Genomic DNA, 19224 nt, shown 5'->3' on the forward strand with positions numbered 1-19224 from the left:
CTGTTCCTGTGCTGTTTTGTTCTTTGTTCTTTGTTCTTTCCAATAGGGCACTTAGTTCATCTTGACTGACAATGTAAATGGGTGGTTCAAAAGAACTGGACCATCGGAAAATTATATTTCAATTCGGGATCTGCACCTTTTACAGAAACAGGAATGAGATTGTCAATGTTCCCAATGCAGGATTTGTCAGTTCTACTCATTTGGTTAATTATTGACATTCCCACTACCGGCAGATAAGGTGCGTCGACATTCCCATTCTCCATAGAAAGTGTCAGAGCAAGAAAAGGGGACACGTCCCCTCTCTGTCCACCCCCAAAACCTCATAACCCATCACTATCCTACCCACTCTCAATGCCGTCATGTCAACTTAATGTCAGTCCATGCCCCTTACTCACTTTCATGGACCCTTATATCCTCTCAAGAGTCCAACTATTCATTGTTCACAATGCAATCCTCTTAGCACCAGAGATGGCAGCTGTGTATAAATCTCCATTTCATAACCTATTAACCAGTGTATCCATTCGTTTTCATGGCTCCTGCTGTGTTTGCAACAGCTGCATCCTAATGTACCTGAGATCCTCCTTTTTCCTGATGCCATCCAATAGAAAATCTAAAACTGCTGCTCCAAAGACTTTTAATGAGCTTCCCAATAAGCTCAACAATCAGTTAATTGGGCTCCCCTTCTTTTTGAAAGTTGCATCATGATCCAGTGACGCCAACCAAGAATACTATTTCCAACGTACTCCTGTACCTGACTCACTTCATGGACAACTGAAAATCCATCCCTGCACAAACCAGTGAAGATTTATCAACCTTATTGGTAGAAGAGTCACATTATTGATTTCCCTGCTCACTTATGCCATGCCCCTTTGTAAAGGGCACTGAAAAGAATCTATTGTAATCATAGGTTACCACTCAAAAGGTCACAATAAATCCTGAGAAGCTGTCAATGTAATAAACAGTGAGTGCCATTCCTTTGCCGTTTTGTTCAAACTCTTATACTGGACAAGAGACATTTCTGTTACTGCAAAAATAGCAGAAACACTTCTTTTCGCAAAATAATTTGAGTCATTTAGTTGATTCATCAACAAATGGAGAAGACAGAATAATATGAAGTGAGCACCATATACAACATTTTAAAATACGTGCCAAAGAAGATCCCAAGGTATTTTGGGAGAGCAGTTGTGTAACTGTAGAGAAATTACTGATCAGGAGGTTACCCCAAGTGGCTTAGAAAAGTGGAAAATTCAAAGTTCATACCTAGCCAATTTCTGAGTGAACTAATATCAGTCAAGATCTGGGGTTGGGAGGAAGGGAGGACAGAGTTGGGAAGAAGTTGTGTTGACAAGGGTACCATAAATAGATTCAATGTGACTGGTTTAGAAGATGGAAATCATCAGAGTTGCTGCTGTTTGCTCTCCAGTGGGTCCCTGCTGGAAGTCTGTACGTGTCTGTTTTTATTTGTATATATCAGTAAGATCAAGTGAGGGCAAGGTCATAAAATTTGAGAAAGCTAATAAACTCTGATAACCTTTATGGAAGTCATAACTATAAATAGCAAGCTCCACATGACTGAGTGATAAAATTACACCTACCGTGCAAGTTTCTCATAGTGTTTATGTATTTCAAGCCCACTTTCACATTAGGACTACTACGAACAAGTTGATTTGTCCTGCTTTTGAAAATGGAAGTCGAAAGTTCCCAGGCCCGTGCTGACAGAATACTTAAAGCAACGTTTTTACAAGCCCTGCAAAATAATGATTGTAAAACCCTGAAGGAAATCCTGAGTAAGAAGAAAATTGATGTTGATACCATTTTTGAAGTGGAAGATGAAACCATGATTCTGGCATCTTATAAACAAGGTATCTTTACTCAGACTAAAACCATGGAAAAGGATAGATTAACAAGCTGAGTGTAATATAAATGCAGGTCCATCAAAACTTCAATGAGAAATTGATAGCAAATAATACAAAATTTAGCTTCAAATAGTTGTTTGAAACAATATGTTACTAGTCATTGTTAATTATTACATGTATTTAAATATTCAAAACAAATGACCTATTTATCTAACAGATTCTATTTTTAAATCAGTTCAGTCAATTATTTTTTCCATTGCCGTGTTGTCTGCCATCTGTTTACAGCCTATCATAAAATATAATGACAGCAACTCTACATGAACTGAAACTTCACACAGTTAATTTAAAAGCTGCAACCCTTTTCTCACAATTACTTACATTTTAGTTGACACACATGTTACTGGAGACTTGGTAAGAGTTTTAACAACACCAGGTTAAAGTCCAACAGGTTTATTTGGACTTTAATCTGGTGTTGTTAAAACCTCTTACTGTGTTTACCCCAGTCCAACGCCGGCATCTCCACATCATGGCTGGAGACTTGGCCAGCCAAATCTGTAGTTTCCCAAAACCTCTTGCGCACTGAGTGTCCATTTGAAATGAAAGCAGGATTAGTGCCTCCTGCTTCCAGTAGTCCAGTACAATTATGAGCAGAGTGTTGTAGAGCTACCAATGATTTCCTGCATGGCTGTTTCCAGCTAACATGTTTCCTACATGACACTGTAAGAAGTCTCACGACGCCAGGTGAAAGTCCACTCACTTGATGAAGGAGCAGCGCTCTGAAAGTTCGTGACTCCAAATAAACCTGTTGGACTTTAACCTAGTGTTGTGAGATTTCTTAAATGAGTGACCCTTCAAGAAAATATTTTGCCTTATCTCATTTTTAAATGGGCAGCTCCTTATTTTTAATGGTGATCCCCTGGTTCTAGATTCTCCCACAAGAGGAAGCATTTTCTCCATATCCACCCTGTCAATACCCCTTAGGATTTAAAAGGTTTTGATTAAGTTGCCTTTTACTCTTCTAAATTCTAGTGGATATGAGCCTAACCTGTTCAACCTTTCCTTGTAAGACAACCTGCCCAATCCTGATACTGGTCTAGTAAACCTTCTCTGAACTGTGTCTAATGCAATTACTCCCTTAAATAAGGAGACAAATACTGTACACAATACTCCAGATGGGGTCTCACCAATGCCCTGTAGAATTGAAGCATAACCTCCCTACTTTTGTAAACAAGTCTCCTCACAATAAATTATAACATTGTATTAGCTGTCCTAATTACTTGCTGTACCTGTATACTGATCTTTTGTGATCCATTGGACACACAGATCCCTCTGCACCTTAGAGCTCTGAAATCTCTCATCATTTAGATATTTTTTATTCTTTTGGCCAAAATGGACAATTTCACATTTTCTCACATTTTACTCCATTTACCAGATCTTTGCCCACTCACTTAACCTATGTCGTTTTGTGCCCCTCCTTACATCCTCTTCAAATTTACTTTCCTACCTATCTTTGTGTGGTCAGCAAATTTAGCAACCATACCTTTATTCCCTTCATCCAAGTCCAAATTGCAAAACGTTGAGGCCCCAGCATTGATCCACCACTCATCTCATCCTGCCAACTAGAAAAAGATGTGGAGATGCCGGCGTTGGACTGGGGTAAACACAGTAAGAAGTTTAACAACTAGAAAAAGACCCATTTATGCCAACTCTCTCTGTTTACAGTTAGCTAGCCAATCCTCTATCCATTCCAATATGCTACCCCATACACCATGAGCTTTTATTTTCCACAATAACCTTTGACGTGGCACCTTTTCAAATGCCTTCTGGAAATCTAAGTACATCCACAGGATATGTGACTCCTTCAAAGAACTCCAACAAGTTAAACATGATTTCCCTTTCACAAAACCATGTTGACTCTGCCTATTTGCCTTTATTTTTTCTGCATTCCCTGCTATAACACCTTTAATAACAGCTTCTAACATTTTCCTAGTGACAGGTATTAACTGGCCTTTAGTTTCCTGCTTCCTGTTTCCCTTCCTTGTGGCGTAGAAACAATGTGGCTGCAAGACACTGCATCCAAACAGTACATGTATGATTATATTATTATGTTTCATAATAGTGTTTGTCTTAATGAATAAATGAGTTAAAGGAGAAAGAATAGGTAGCAAAAATATTATACTTAGCCACAGATTTAAAGAAGCTATTTTTGGCTCTAGACTATGTGACATAGATTATACAGAATTATTTAAGGTTTTAAATTATAGGAATCATCACCTATTCAGGTTTATTCATATTCTCTATGCATTGCTCTGTTCTGCAAACAGAGAAATGGACCTTGGAATTCCATGGACTGGATTTACTGATGGTGGAAAGGGTCCTGCCTGAAAATGGTGGGATGGTGGTGGGGGGTCGGGTTCCTCAACATGACCCAGGGCCACATCTTGTGAGCAGAAAACAATAAGGGCTGCCATCTTTATTAAGGATGGTCACAGCTAGGGCAAGATGTGGGGGGGGGGGGGGGAAATGTTTTAAATCACACGCTTCCTCACAACCAGGAATTTGGAGTATGGGGCACTGGGAAGAGAGGGGGAAGGATTGGTGGTGAAGGCACGCAGTGTTGTTGCTGCAAGGGTGGCCATTGCCAGTGGAGAGGCCCCTGCATGGCTCAATTGGAGGACCCCACCCTAGAATCCACTATCCAGGGCTTGGTAGGCAGTTTCCCCACGTGGCAGAGGCCCCCTAGCACAGCTGGTTAAATGCCAGTGGAGGTGTGAAGAGGTTTTTAATTAACCACTTAAGTGAATCAATTGAGTACTTGACAGGCTGGCTGTATACCACCCTTGCTGCCCAGACGGCATGATGGTGGCAAGGCAACAGGCACAGCCCCCACCTCCTTCCTGTCTTATCTTGTCAGGCTTTTTGTTAAGGGCTTGTAAAATACAGCCCAATAACTCTTTCTCTGTCACCACAGATGCTACTTGACCTACTGAGCATTTCCAGTCTTTGTTTTAGTTAGATCTTTTACTGTTTTCCTCTTGACTTTTACCATCATCCTACATCACATAACATAAAAGCCTGGTTCCTTCTCCACTTTAATTTCCATCAACTTCATCATCAGTTGTGTGGGATTGTGCATTACCTAATCAATTTCACCAGATGTTTGACAGTGGTGGTGGGGGAGTGAAAACATAGCTCATTATTGTCCTGTAATGAATCTGCCCTCGTCCTGTCTAATGGTTTCCAAGCTAAAGTCAGCAAACTTTGCTTTCCCTTGTGTGGAATTTTTTTCTTCTTTGTTAATGGGATGTGGGCGTCGTTGGCTGGGCCAACATTTATTGCTCTTCCCTCAGGGCATTTAAGAGTCAACCACATTGCTGTGGATCTGGAGTCACATGTAGGCCAGACCAGGTCAGGATGACAGATTTCCTTCCCTGAAGGACATTAATGAACCAGATAGGTTTTTACAACAATTGACAATGGTTTCATGGTTGTCATTAGACTTTTAATTCTTGATTTTTATTGAACCCAAATTTCACCCATCTGTCGTGGTGGGATTTGAACCCGGGTCCCCAGAGGATTAACCTGGGGCTGAACAGGCAGAGAGTGGGACTTCTATCCCCAGTGCTGTAACTTCCTAACCATCTTTTAAAAAGGTTGTTTACAACGGCCGGCTCCTCACTCCCGTCTGCCTACCCATACCAACCATTTATAATGTGAGCAGCGCGGAATATGGCTCAATTGGCTTGGTAACAAATTCAATTGTCCATTAATTATTTATTTAAAAATGGTGGATGGGTTTCCAGTTTTGATGACCGCCCACCCACTATGTTATGGAGACCAGGTCAGGGGTGGACATGCCGCCCCTTGTATTTTGCTCGGCACCCCTACCCCCAACTAAAACACATTCAGTCAGGTGGCTGTAAAATTCAGCTGGTACAGTTTAATCTTGCATTCTCCTAACATAAAATGTTGTTAGTTCTTCACTTCTCACAAATTAACAAACGATAAAACTACAGGCAAAAAATGAAGCAATACATGCGTTTCTCTCCCTTCAGAGTATTTTTAAATCCTATTTTAAAGATCTATGTGATTAATATTCTTTCCTTTTTCCCAGGTTACTGGCTGCCAAGTTACAAGTTAGGCTCATCCTGGACAACGGGCCTGCATTTATCAGTGATGCTTGGTAACCTGGAGAGTGTTGCAGTGTTATTAGATCATCAGGCTAATATAAACTATCAGCCGAATGGGAAAGCACCTTTACATGTTGCCATCGATGTGACAAACAGGGACTGTGTTAGTATGTTAATACATCATGGAGCTAAAGTAAACGCTTTTTCACTGAGTGGACACACACCGTTACATCTATGCAAAACTAAGGAGTCAATTTCCTGTGCAAAGCTACTAATCTGGAATGGTGAGCTGCATGTGCAGGATATGATTTTTCTCCTCAAAATGTTTCTAATTCTATTAATAACATTAAAAAACTATGCAAATATACATCCAGTAACAACAAAAGAATGCATAATACTGGAGTTTTATGAGCTCTTTATAAAACATATTTTGAACTTCCCTTTAGATCCCACTGTTCAAAGAGGCCTCCTTCTAGGCCTCAACTAGTGATACTTTTGAATTAGTCAGTGAGTGATATATGACATTGACCTGGGTGAGGAGCTTGTCTATTAATAAATCTTTCCTGTCTGCTCATTTATGCCATGCAATTAGGAACTTCCACAAAAGGTGTCGGGGGGATTAGCAGGGTAAATACTTGGGGTTACGGGGATAGGGCCTGGGTGGGATTGTTGTCGGTGCAGGCTCGATGCGCTCAATGGCCTCCTTCTGCACTGAATGGATTCTATGATTCTACCCAAAACCCTCTCATCTGACTTCATAAATGCTGGTTGAACGGCTGTGCATTTCCAGCTGTTTGTTTTCATTCTAGTCATTAAATCCATTTCAGAAGACTTAATTTTAATAGTTAACTATCAAAATATGAGTGCTTTTAGGAGTTACTTTGAAGAAACATGGTTATGTCTCATGCTTGATTTTTAACAGGTGCAAACCTGAATCTCCAGGCTAACCATGATTATAAAGATACACCAATGCACATAGCTACACGATTTGGTGTACCTGAACTTGTGGCACTTTATGTCGACCATGGAGCAGATATTGACAGTGTTAACGTCTTTATGGAAACACCACTTATTACAGCAATTTACTGGGCCTTAAACATGAAGGAGCAGCAATACAGCACAGACCACCATCTAATCTGTCGAATGCTTATAGACTATGGAGCTTCTGTAAATGCTCGAGATCGGGATTACAAAACTCCACTTCATAAAGCTGCGTGGAATTGTGACCACTTGCTTCTACAAATGTTGCTAGAAGCAGGTGCTCGGGCTGGTTCAATGGACGTCAATGGCTGTGCCTCTCTACAGTATCTTCTGAAAGTTACACCTGTACGTCCTGCAGCAGAACCAGAGAAATGTTATCAACTGTTGCTAAACTATGGAGCTGCAAGGGTTTACCCTCCACATTTTCATAAGGTAGGAATGCAAAATAATGATTAAATATAAAAATGTCAACCATGTTATTATAGATACTAATTGCATGATTATTGAGTACTATCACCAGAAATGAGCTTTTATGATATTTACATACAAAACACTTAACATGTTTGTATGATCACCTTTTGTCTCCCATTTAATGACTTGAATACCCCATCTATTTTAAACAGGCTAACACTTTGTTAAAATCGCTAATCAATGAATCTCATGCAGTGTCAAGCAATCATTTCTCTGTCATTGCTCAGCTGATTTTTCCTGTTTCCATTTTGATTTTTCTTCAACATCACAAAGAGATTTGAGGAAAACAAGCTGTTGACTTTTTCACTAAATTCCAGGAAGGTACCGGAAGATTGGAAAACAGCTAATGTGATCCCTTGTTCAAAAAGGGAGAAAGGCAGAGGGCAGGGAACTATAGGCCAGTTAATTTTACATCTATTATTGGCAAGAAGGTGGAGTCAATAGTCAAAGAGTGAACAGCTAATCATTTAGGAAAGCTGAATATAATCAAACCTAGGTTTTATGAAAGTTAAATCACATTCGACAAATTTGATCGAATTTATTGAGGATATAACAGGGAGAGTAGATCGAGGTGAACCTGCAGATGTGGGATATTAAAATTTGCAAAAGGCCTTTGACAAGGTGCCACATTAGAGGCTGCTGCATAAAATAAAAGCCCACGGATTTGGAGAAAGTGTGATAGCATGGATTGAAAATTGGCTGTCTGATAGAAAACAGAGAGTTGGAATAAATGGGTCCTTTTCAGAGTGGAAAGATGTAACTAGTAGAGTACGTCAGGGATCAGTTCTTGGCCCGCAATTGTTCACCATTTACATTAATGACCTGGAGGAAGGAACAGAATGTGAGGTTTCCAAATTTGCTGATGGTATAAAGATAGGTGGAAGGGCATGTTGTGATGAGGATGTTGTGATTCTGCAATGGGATTTAGATAGATTGGGTGACTGGGCGGAATCCTTGTAAATGGAGTTTAATCTGGGGAAGTGTGAGGTCATGTACTTCGGTAGGAGGAATCAGAAGGCAGATTATTATCTAATTGGAGAGAGACTGCAGGTGAGTGAAGTGCAGAGGGATCTGGGTGTTCTAGTGCATGAATCACAAAAAGCTAGCAGGCAGGTCCAACAAGTAGTTAAGAAGGCAAATGGTATTTTGGCCTTTATTGCAAAGAGGTTGGAGTTTAAAAATAAAGAGGTTTTGTTGCAATTATACAGTGGTGGTGAGGCCTCACCTGGAATGCTGCATACTGTTTTGGTTCCCTTACCTAAAAAAGGATATAGCAGCATTGGAAGCAGTCCAAAGGAGATTCACAAGGCTAATTCCTGGGATGAAAGGTTGTCCTATCAAGAGAGATTAAATAGCCTGGGTTTATATTCTATGGAGTTTGGAAGAGTGAGGGGTGACCTTATTCAAACATATAAGATCCTGAGGAGGCTTGACAGGGTAGATGTTGAGATGTTTTCACCAGTGGGAGAGTCTCAAACAAGGAGACATTATACAAGGTAAAGGGCCGGTTATTTAAAACTGAGGTGCGTAGAAATTTCTTCTTGCAGAGGGTGGTGAATCTTTGGAATTCGCTGCCACAAAGTGTGGTGAAGGCTGGATCTTTAGAAGTACTTAAAGTGGAGGTGAACAAATATTTGACAGATCGAGGAATAGTGGGTGATGGGTAAATGTCATAGATCAGCCATGATTATATTGAATGGTGGGGCAGGCTTGAAGGCCCTGGTGGCCTACTCCTGCTTCTATTTCTTGTGTTCTTGTGTTTTTAAATTGAAATTTTACAATAAACAAAAAGACTGGTAGAAATTGTGCCAATTTTGACAGCTTCCTAATGGCAAATATAAGAATCAATTTTAAATAAACAATTCCCTCCTTGGCCATTTTGGCCAAGACAGCCTTACTTTGATGGAGGGGTAAAGTGCTGAGATGCTGTTGGGCAGGATTCCATATTGGGAGAATATTTTCATAAAATGACCACTAGTATAGCAAACTAAATCCATTGGTCACTACATAATCTGCTGTTGTTGTCATAATGACACAATTTCCACACCTACAAATTCCCATGGTCCTTTAAACCATTCTGACCCTGCTGAAGTATTGAGGGTGGGGCGTATGTTTCCTAATTTAGGAAGGAATATACATGCCAGCATCACTGTTGCCATATTTTGAATTTGTGCTGTTTACAGATAGAAAGATCAGGTGTAGGGTGGCACTGGCCATCCACTTACTATATCACCAGCATCATTTGATTGGGAATTGTACTGGTAGCTACATAGCAAGGCTGAGAGTTGGCTGATTGTTCCAGAGGTCCAGAAGAGGACAAAGCTGAGCTTATGTCACCCACTTCAAAATGTGGCACAAAAATTGTCAAAACCTTGAGAGTTTGGTCTCTATCCCTGATCAAAAATAAATCAAACATGGGCTTAATTTCAGACGGGGTAATCTGCCTGTTCTCACTTCATCAAGCAGTCTGTAAATGGAAGCTAAATATCACAGAGAGCTATTGGCCTGACAGCCCTCTTCTTACCTGACCATGCATGTTACTGAATGTGAAGTGGGTAGTTTGAAGGCCACAGGCTTCTAACCTATTTCCCAGACTCTCTGCCACAATCCTAGCAGGAGTACACTGGACGGCCTGTGGAACTTTGAGATCCAGATCTTCAAATTATGAGAACAACAAACTGCACCTTGGAAAACCTTGCACATTTATTCAATCAATCATGCAAGTCAGATCCATTCCTCATGAAACCAAACAAAAAGGAGTAACATTTACTTTTTGTCCCTGTTTAGGTACTACAATCATGCTGCACCTGTCCAAAGGCAGTTGAAGTTATGATCAATTCATATGAATTCATTAAATCCACCGCAAAATGGAGACAAGTTATACCTGATCATATTTTACAGGTGATTCAGTTTTTACTTTTGTTTCTTTCTTTTGAGAATTCTATTATCTAACAGCAAAAATAATCAGATTGAATAGTTTCTACAAATTAATCTACATCAGATTAAAGTTGATTAAATGGAGCAATGCAATGGGACCAAAGTGAACCAGCTGCTGATGATTTTTGCTATGTTGCTAATATTTTGGAATTTGAGCCCTGGTTAATTTGTGACTGAGCAGGTTCATGTTAGATGCCAGTTTTATGTCCCATTGAAGTTAGTGAAGTGTAAATCGACCTGAACCCATCCCGTTTCTGCTGGTATGTTAGGTTAGGAGGAGGGAGTGTGGAATCATAGAAATCTACAGTGCAGAAGGAGGCCATTCGGACCATCAAGTCTGCATCGACCACGATCCCACTCAGGCCCTAACCCCATGCATTTACCCTAACTAGTCCCCCTGACTCTAAGGATCAATTTAGCATGGCCAATTCACCTAACCCGCACATTTTTGGAGTGCGGGAGGAAACCGGAGCACCCAGAGGAAACCCAAGCAGACATGGGGAGAATGTGAAAACTCCACACAATGACCAAAGCGGGAATTGAACCTGGATCCCTGGTGCTGTGAGGCAGCAGTGCTAACCACTGTGCCACCGTGCCAACCAGTGACAACTGCCTTTCTGCTGGGAGATTGAAAAGTTGTAGTCTGTGTGGAGGGTGGGGCTAATTTTAACCTTCATCATATATGTCTGGGAAGCAAATTATTCACGGATTTCAATGGGCTGAAAATCAAACAGGCCAGACAGGCACCCGCCCTGGCAGATTACTGCCAAATTCTGAAGATTAAAATTATCCTGGATTTCTTTGAAATGTTGTTCATTTCTATTCATAGCCGTGAATAGACAGTGCCGATGAATGTACATTTTTGTGAACAATTCTTAGACAAACAGATTCACGGGAATAGCATGATGTATGTATACAGGGAAATGAAGGAGGTATGCAAGGGTGGTTTAATTATCCAAATATTGTAACACTACAATGGATGCTATTTAAGGAAGAAATATTACATGTAGAGGTTAGGTACAGTCCAACAAGAAGGTAAGACAGGGGGATTTAAGTCAGGAGTACTTAACCAGGCAAGGGAGTTAGAGATTAGGTGAAACAAAAAAGAGTATGATGCATGTCAGGTGAATTCTTAAAGTGAGAATCAGACCAAATACAATGTATTGAGAGGGGGATAAAATTGGCAAAGAGAGAAAGTGAAACTAGAATGGCTGTTAACATAAAAGATAACCAAAAAGATCTTCTACTGGCACATAACTAATAAGCAAGGTGTTAGAAGCGAGATGGACCCTATTAGGAACAAAAAAGGTAAAATCTATTTAGAGATGCAGAACAAAGCCAGAAATATTGAATGCTATTTGATTTCAGTGTTTACTAAGGAAGAGAATGCTGACAAAATATTGGTAGAAGCGGAGGTAGTTTGGGAATTAGATAAAAATTGACAGGCAGGTTGTACTGGAAAGGCTAGTTATGCTTAGAGTGGATAAGATACCTGGTCCGGATGGCTCCAATACAGGTTGCTAAAGGAAGTGAGACTCGAGACAGTGAAAAGGCTTGACATGATCTTATTTTCTCTAGATACAGGAGAGGTGCCAAAGGGTTAGAAAATGACAAATATGACACCCATATTCAAGAAAGTGTGTAAAGACATTTAGCTTAACATCAGAGGTGGGTAAGGTTTTATAATGTGGAGATGCCGGCGTTGGACTGGGGTAAACACAGTAAGAGTTTTAACAACACCAGGTTAAAGTCCAGCAGGTTTATTTGGTAGCAAATGCCATTAGCTTCCGGAGCCCTGCTCCTTCGTCAGATGGAGTGGATATCTGCATGGAGCAGATATCCACTCCATCTGACGAAGGAGCAGGGCTCTGAAGGCTAATGGCATTTGCTATCAAATAAACCTGTTGGACTTTAACCTGGTGTTGTTAAAACTCTTATAAGGTTTTATAAACAATGATCAGTTGAAAAATTAACCGGCATTAAAAAGTTTGAGTTAACCAAGGAGAACCAGCACAGATTTGAACAAGGCAATCTAACTTTTGATGAAATAACAGATAATGTTGATGAATGCATTGGATGTTATCAGCATGGATTTTAAGAAAATATTTGGCAAATTATCACACAAAAGGCAGGTTAACAAAATGAAGGCTCACGGAATAGGAGAGTCTGTGTTAGCTTGGATTTTTAAAAATGGCTTAAGGACAGAAAACAGCCTGTTATAGTCAATGAGTGTTCTTCAGACTGGAGGATGATAGATACTGATGTTATCGAAAGACGTGTGCTAAGACTATTGCTCTTTTCGATAGATATAAACGGCATGGAAATTGGCATACAGACTAAAATTTCAAAATTTGATACTAAACTAGTACTAAAGTGGGACAATGAGGATTATACCAATAGGCTAGATGAATGGGCTAACAAATGGTGGTTGGAATTTAATGCAAAGAGGTTTGAAATGATGAATTTTGGCAGAAGGTGTAGCGAGGGAGCTGGGTGTTTATTTGCATGGATCTTAAAAGTTGCAGGGGGAAGCATATAGGGTCCTGGGCTTCACATACAGAACTGGTTTGAATAGTTTGATGGTTTGAGTTATAAGGAGAGGCTGGATAGACTGGGACTTTTTTCTCTGGAGTGTAGGAGGCTGAGGAGTGATCTTATAGAGGTCTATAAAATAATGAGGGGCATAGATCAGCTGGACAGTCAATATCTTTTCCCAAAGGTAGGCGAGTCTAAAACTAGAGGGCATAGGTTTAAGGTGAGAGGGGAGAGATACAAAAGGGTCCAGAGGGGCAATTCTTTTCACACAGAGGGTGGTGAGTGTCTGGAACAAGCTGCCAGGAGGTAGTAGTAGAGGCAGGTCCAATTTTGTCTTTCCAAAAGCATTTAGACAGTTACATGGGTAAGATGGGTATAGAGGGATATGGGCCAAATGCGGGCAATTGGACAAGTTGGGCCGAGGGCCTGTTTCCATGCTGTAAACCTCTATGACTCTATAACTACTGAGTACAAAAGTAGGGAAGTTATATTGAATCACTATAAAGCTCTGGTTAGGCCACAACGAGAATACTGTGTTCAGTTCTGGTCACCACACTTTAGGAAGGATGCAATAATCCTTGAGAGAGTGCAGGGAAGATTTACTATAAACCCAGTGATAAGGGAATTTAGATACAAGGTCAGGTTGGAGAATCTGGGTTTAAAGGAGGTTGAGGGGTGACAGAGATGTGCAAGATTATAACAGGTTTAGAAAAGATAGAGAAAGGAAAACTCTTCCCCTTAGTTGATCATATCGAGTCGGGAACACAGATTTAAGGGTTTAGCCAAGAAATACAGGGGGGATTGTGAGGAAGAACTTTTTTATTCAGTGATTAGTAATGACATGGAACTCACTGCCTACAAGGGTGGTGAGAGTGGAGAAAAATCAATGATTTCAAAAGGAAATTGTAAAGACACTGGAGGGAAATTAATTTGCAGGGTTATGGGGATAGTGCAAGGTATTGGGACTTACTGAATTGCTGTAGAGAAAACCAGTAAGGACTCAATGGGCTGATTGGCCTCCTTCTGGGCCATAATGGCTCTAACTCTACAATATCTGGTAATAATGACATGATACATGCACATTATAACCACATTACATGTAATATGTTATATTTAAAAATGGATATGCGAATTAACATGATGGATATGCTAATTTACAAAAATAAAATACTGTGCATGCTGAGAATCTGAAATAAAACAGAAAATGCTGGAAATACCCAGCAGGTCAAGCAACATCTAAGTGAGAGAAATAGGGTTAAAAGTTTTTAACCAATCATCAGAACTTTTGTCAGAGAATTCACTTTTTGTTCATCGCTCTTCAAGACATCACAGTGGCATTACATATATATATATAACCTGTGGAATCATGAATTGTAACTCCAATTTAATATTTCCAAAGAAGGGACTTATCAAAACTCAAATCAGAACATTGTTATTAACAGTAAATGTAATCTAGCGACCAAACCAGTCAAATCACTGCCAAAAATGGCTTGTGTGAACCACTACCTTGAATTAGAGCATATCCTTAGCTTAAAGTTCACAAATAATTGTAACTTCTGGAAAATAAAAAAAAAACAGTGGCAACAGCTCACGCACGATTTCAGGCTGGGCTAATGATTATTTTTTTCTGGTGCATTCTCCTTCCAGACCACTGAGCTCTGACCCAAAATATGTGCATAGGATCAGCTTTCGTGCCCATCCTACCCGTGCTTGTGGTGAACACAGGAAATAGGAGCAGGAGTAGACCATGCAGCCCTTTGAACCTGCTCCACCATTCAATTAGATCATTGCTGAACTTCTACCTCAATGTTATTTCCCCACACTATCCTCATATCCCTGACATCCTCACTACCTAGAAGCCTATTGATCTCTATCTAGAACATTCTCAATGACTGAGCTTCCACAGTCTTCTGTGATAGAGAATTTCAAAGATTTTCCACCTGAGTGAAGAATTCCATTTCATCTCAGGTTTAAATGGCCTACCTCTTACTCTGAGACTCTTTTCCCTGGTTCTCGAATACTGCCCCTCACCCCCACCCCCAAGCCAGGGAAGTATCCTTCATGCATCTACCTTGTGGAGCCCTGTAAGAATTTGTATGATTCAATGATATCACCTCTCATTCTTCTAATCTAAACTCTGGAGAATACAGCCCCAGTCAGTTCAATTTCTCCTCAAAGGACAATTTCACCATCTCAGGAATTAATCTGGTGAACATTCGCTGCACTCCCTCTCTGGCAAGTATATTCCTCCTTAGGTTAGGGGGTTAATACTTCAGGTGTGGTTTCACCAAGGTTCACACAATTGCTGCAAAACAACTTTACATCGAAACCCAAATCCTTTTGCAATAAAGGCAAACATAATATTTGCTTTACTGATTGTTTGCTGCATCTGCGTGTTAGCTTTCAGTGAGTCACGAACAAGAACACTCGGGTTTCTTTGGACATCAACACTTCTCAACCTCTTATCATTTAAGAAATACTCTGTATTTCTTCACTTAACCTGTCTAATCTCCTTTGCATCCTCCTCACAACTCACATGCCCACCTAGAAAGTGAAGTGGTTAAAAAAAAAGGCTCCAAAGAAAATGAATTGAACAAAGGAAATTTAAAGCTAAAATCACACTAAGTGCATCCTCCCTCCCACACACACACACACACCCCTGGGTAATCCTGTCACATCAAACCCCCTATTTGGGATCTTCTGGTTTAGAAAGTCAATCTGTGATCTATAATATTTTCTTGACTTTGCAGCAACACTGGACATTTTATAAATCTCTGTTTGATGTCTGTGGAGGATCTGCCCGCTCTCTGATGCACCTGGCTAGATGTACTATTCGAGCAGTGTTACAGAAACGGTGTCACAAAGCAGTGCCAAAACTTAACCTCCCATCTCGACTTAAAAAATATCTTCTATTAGAACCAGAAGGTGTGTTCTACTGAGTATCAAAATTGATAAATGAATTTTGCACAGACCATATGATTGTATTCTTCTGAATTGTATTGACCATTGCACAAAGTTAATGGCCTGGATTTTGTGGTCAGTGATAAAGGAACAGCACTCTCTATTCATTATGCTTACAGCTACCATAGACTTATTTGGACTTCTGAGCAGAAACTTACAGTTAGTTACTAGGGACTTTTTTCAGCAAAGTACCCTTGTCAGGGGGTCAGTAGCACGTGTCAGCAGGAAAAACAACTGCATAAAGATAAAGCTCGGCACAACATCGTGGGCCGAAGGGCCTGTTCTGTGCTGTACTGTTCTATGTTCTATGTTCTATAACTTTTAAGATGCTCACATAAATGAATCCTCATATGCGCATGCAGAGTCCAAACCAGGAAGTGTAAATTAGAATATTTTATTCAATGTAAAATTATGTACAGAAAGCAAAGTAAAGTGAGGGGCAAAAAAAAGAAACACTTGTATTTATATAGTGCTCTTCACAACCACTTGGCACCTCAATGTGCTTTACCTTTTGAAGTGTAGTCACTGTTGTAATGTAGGAAACATGGCAGTCAATATGCAAACTCCTGCAAACAGCAACGTGATAACGAACAGATAATTTTTTATGACATTGATTGAGGGTTGAATATTGGCCGGGACATCAAACGTCTCTTTTTTGAAATACTGCCATTGTGATCTTTTACATCCACCAAACCAGGCAGAAGGGGCCTTGGTTTAATGTTTCATGCAAAATGCTCTGCCTCAGCTCTGCCTTCAAGTGTCAGCTTGATTGTTATGCCCAAACCCTGGAGTGGGAATTGAACCTGGAACCTTATGATTCGGAGGTGAGGTAAAGGAAGACGGTGATCGAGAGTTAAAAGAAACAGGAAAAACAAATTACAAAAACATTATTTTTTAACTTCAAATCTCCAACAATAATTAAAATCTGAAGGAAATGAGACTCCACATTCATTAAATTAAAATCTCAATACCAGAGAAGGTGGGCTATAATTTAAATTTTCATGCCATTAAAAATTCACTTACACCCAAATACATCAACGCTCACTTTTCAGACATGTTTAACAAGTGACTGATAGTTAAATATCACAATTTCATGGCCTTTGTGTATGTTCGTGCTGAATAGGTGTGGAGATATCAGTATAGCAAAACTGTGGAAGAGAAGGGTAACTAAGACAGCAATTTCTGGATTTTTACATTTAACTGCACATGTTGGAACTAAATCGCAATCCGATTTTCTCCAAAATAACTTTGAGCACTGATATCCTCCCCTTTACGCTTAATCCAAAATCTGGGCCATAAGAATTCTTTTGGAGCTTTTCTGTGTATTAACTGCACCTGTCTATATATTTTAGATTAAAATATTTTTTTAAAAACAATGAGCAAATGTGATTGTATAGAATATGAAATACACAAATGTATAGTAAATTTTACAGACTGTTATATTATTACATTTGTCAAGAAAATTACTATTGCAAAAAATGTTTGCGTAGTGTTAAAGTGTTTAACAACCAAAGCTCATTTGATCATTTAAGTTCACACCTTACTAACAGTATGTTAGTAATGTTCTTTGACATGGGATCTATCTATTTTTTCTAATTTCCTAAGGGAATCAGACCACCAAAAGCTTTCAGGATGTTACACTCACATCATTGAATTATGATAATCTCACATTCAAAATAAGAAGATATCAGATATTTTATGACAATTTCCATTTAAAGTCCTACATGAGACTATTTGAATTTATACTTTGCCTTGTGATCACAGATTTACCCCTTAATCTGTCCTGTCTAAACCACTACAAATCTAATAATTTGATGTGATCGTCAAAACACTCTTTAGTCTCAACACCTACTTCTTTATTACCATCACCTCCTTCCAGATCTCCCCCACATTTCATGTTTCTTCTTTAAAATCTGCCTTGTTTACTGCCCCCACATCCATATCCCCTCCCCCCACCAAGTTCACCGATGTTTTATTTTCTTTCCTCCCACAGACTCTGCACTTAACTATTCATCAGCCTGGGCAATTTCAATTGTATTCCACAACACCTTTACTCCTTTAATTTCTATGCACTCCTGACCTCTCTCAATCTCCACTTACATATAATTCACTGCCATTTCCTTAACAGTGTTTGAATGTCACATGGTCTTTGTACTCTCCCATGTTCTTGATCACAATCAAGACCATCTCCTGGCATTCCACACCACCAATATTCCCCTTCCAACTCAACTTCTTTCTGCATCCACCCTTGGAAAAATTCCCAAGAGCCACTTACTTTCAAACTTCCAACCAACTGGTGTTGGCCTTCTGTTTTTCACAAAATCTTTGCACATGTTGACTTGTCAATCTATTTCTCTTCTGCATATTTGATGCCTTTCGATCCTTACTTTTTCCAACAAGTCTTTCCTCCTGGCCTGGTTAAAATGGGCCAAACTGGCTTGCAGTCACAAAACATCAAAACTTCGTATTCTCACGGCCAGCCTTTTCTTTACTCCTCCAACCCAACAACTCTCAAAAGAGTTCTGCATTCACTTAACACTGGCCCATTATGCTTCCCACGTTCCCTTCACTTCACCATTTGTAACTGTGTCCTCAATTGCCTACACTCCACACGCTGGAATTCCCTTTCCATCTCTCTCTTCTCCTTCCTTAAAACAGACTTGTTCCTCCCTAATATCGCATTCCTTGGCTCAACATCAAACTTTATCCAATTAAACTTCACAGAAGCACTTTGGCACATTTTGCGAAATTAAATCAAAGTATATGAATGCAAGTATTTGCTGTTGCCTTGATCACAATTTAGCTACTGGTAGCTGGAGAGAATTCCATTCTCCCTAGCCATTCCCTTTCAGCACATGCACTTATAAGAAATAAAATTCATGCAATGTTTGTTGTAATGCCACTGGATTCCATGTGTATCTTTATTGTTGTAACATTAAGGAAATGCATACTTTAAACATTTCTAAATAAAATTATACCGAATACTCTCTTGTCACTTTTTTTCTATTTTCTTTCTAAATGTTGGTTTATATTATTTTCTGGCATATCATATAGTTCACGTTACATTAAATGTTACTTTTTTTTCATTCAATCAAACGTATATATTTTTCTAGCATGATTCTGTAGCTGTGATTCACACCACTGAAATTCCCATTCTGGCCGACTGAGTCGTGATTTCCTAGCCATTTGAGAGCACTTATCGTTAATACCTGACATGATCATATCATTGGAGTGAGCAGATCAGACTCTAATCTAACTATGGGCTGCCTTTATGTCTAACAACTCATCAACACCTTATTGGTGTAAGACACCCACTGGGTTATCTTCATTCAATGCCCAAAAACTACATTTTT

General features: G+C 39.6%; 1 protein-coding gene across 2 annotated transcripts; it reads left to right on the forward strand.

Annotated features, from left to right (window-relative positions):
• Positions 1 to 1630: 1630 nt before the first annotated feature.
• asb4 (ankyrin repeat and SOCS box containing 4) lies at positions 1631 to 18852 on the forward strand. 2 transcript variants are annotated; one of them, XM_078237932.1, is made up of 5 exons: positions 1631 to 1862; positions 5971 to 6270; positions 6909 to 7399; positions 10226 to 10339; positions 15661 to 18852. In XM_078237932.1, the coding sequence occupies exons 1-5, from the start codon at positions 1685 to 1687 to the stop codon at positions 15847 to 15849; spliced, it is 1272 nt and encodes a 423-aa protein (XP_078094058.1). In that variant the 5' UTR covers positions 1631 to 1684; the 3' UTR covers positions 15850 to 18852. The 2 variants fall into 2 exon arrangements, with proteins under 2 accessions (XP_078094058.1, XP_078094066.1); XM_078237940.1 differs by having other exon boundaries at positions 1648 to 1862; positions 7065 to 7399.
• Positions 18853 to 19224: the final 372 nt, after the last annotated feature.

Source organism: Mustelus asterias, chromosome 2, assembly GCF_964213995.1.
Source record: "Mustelus asterias chromosome 2, sMusAst1.hap1.1, whole genome shotgun sequence".
In the NCBI taxonomy this organism is placed as follows: domain Eukaryota; kingdom Metazoa; phylum Chordata; class Chondrichthyes; order Carcharhiniformes; family Triakidae; genus Mustelus; species Mustelus asterias.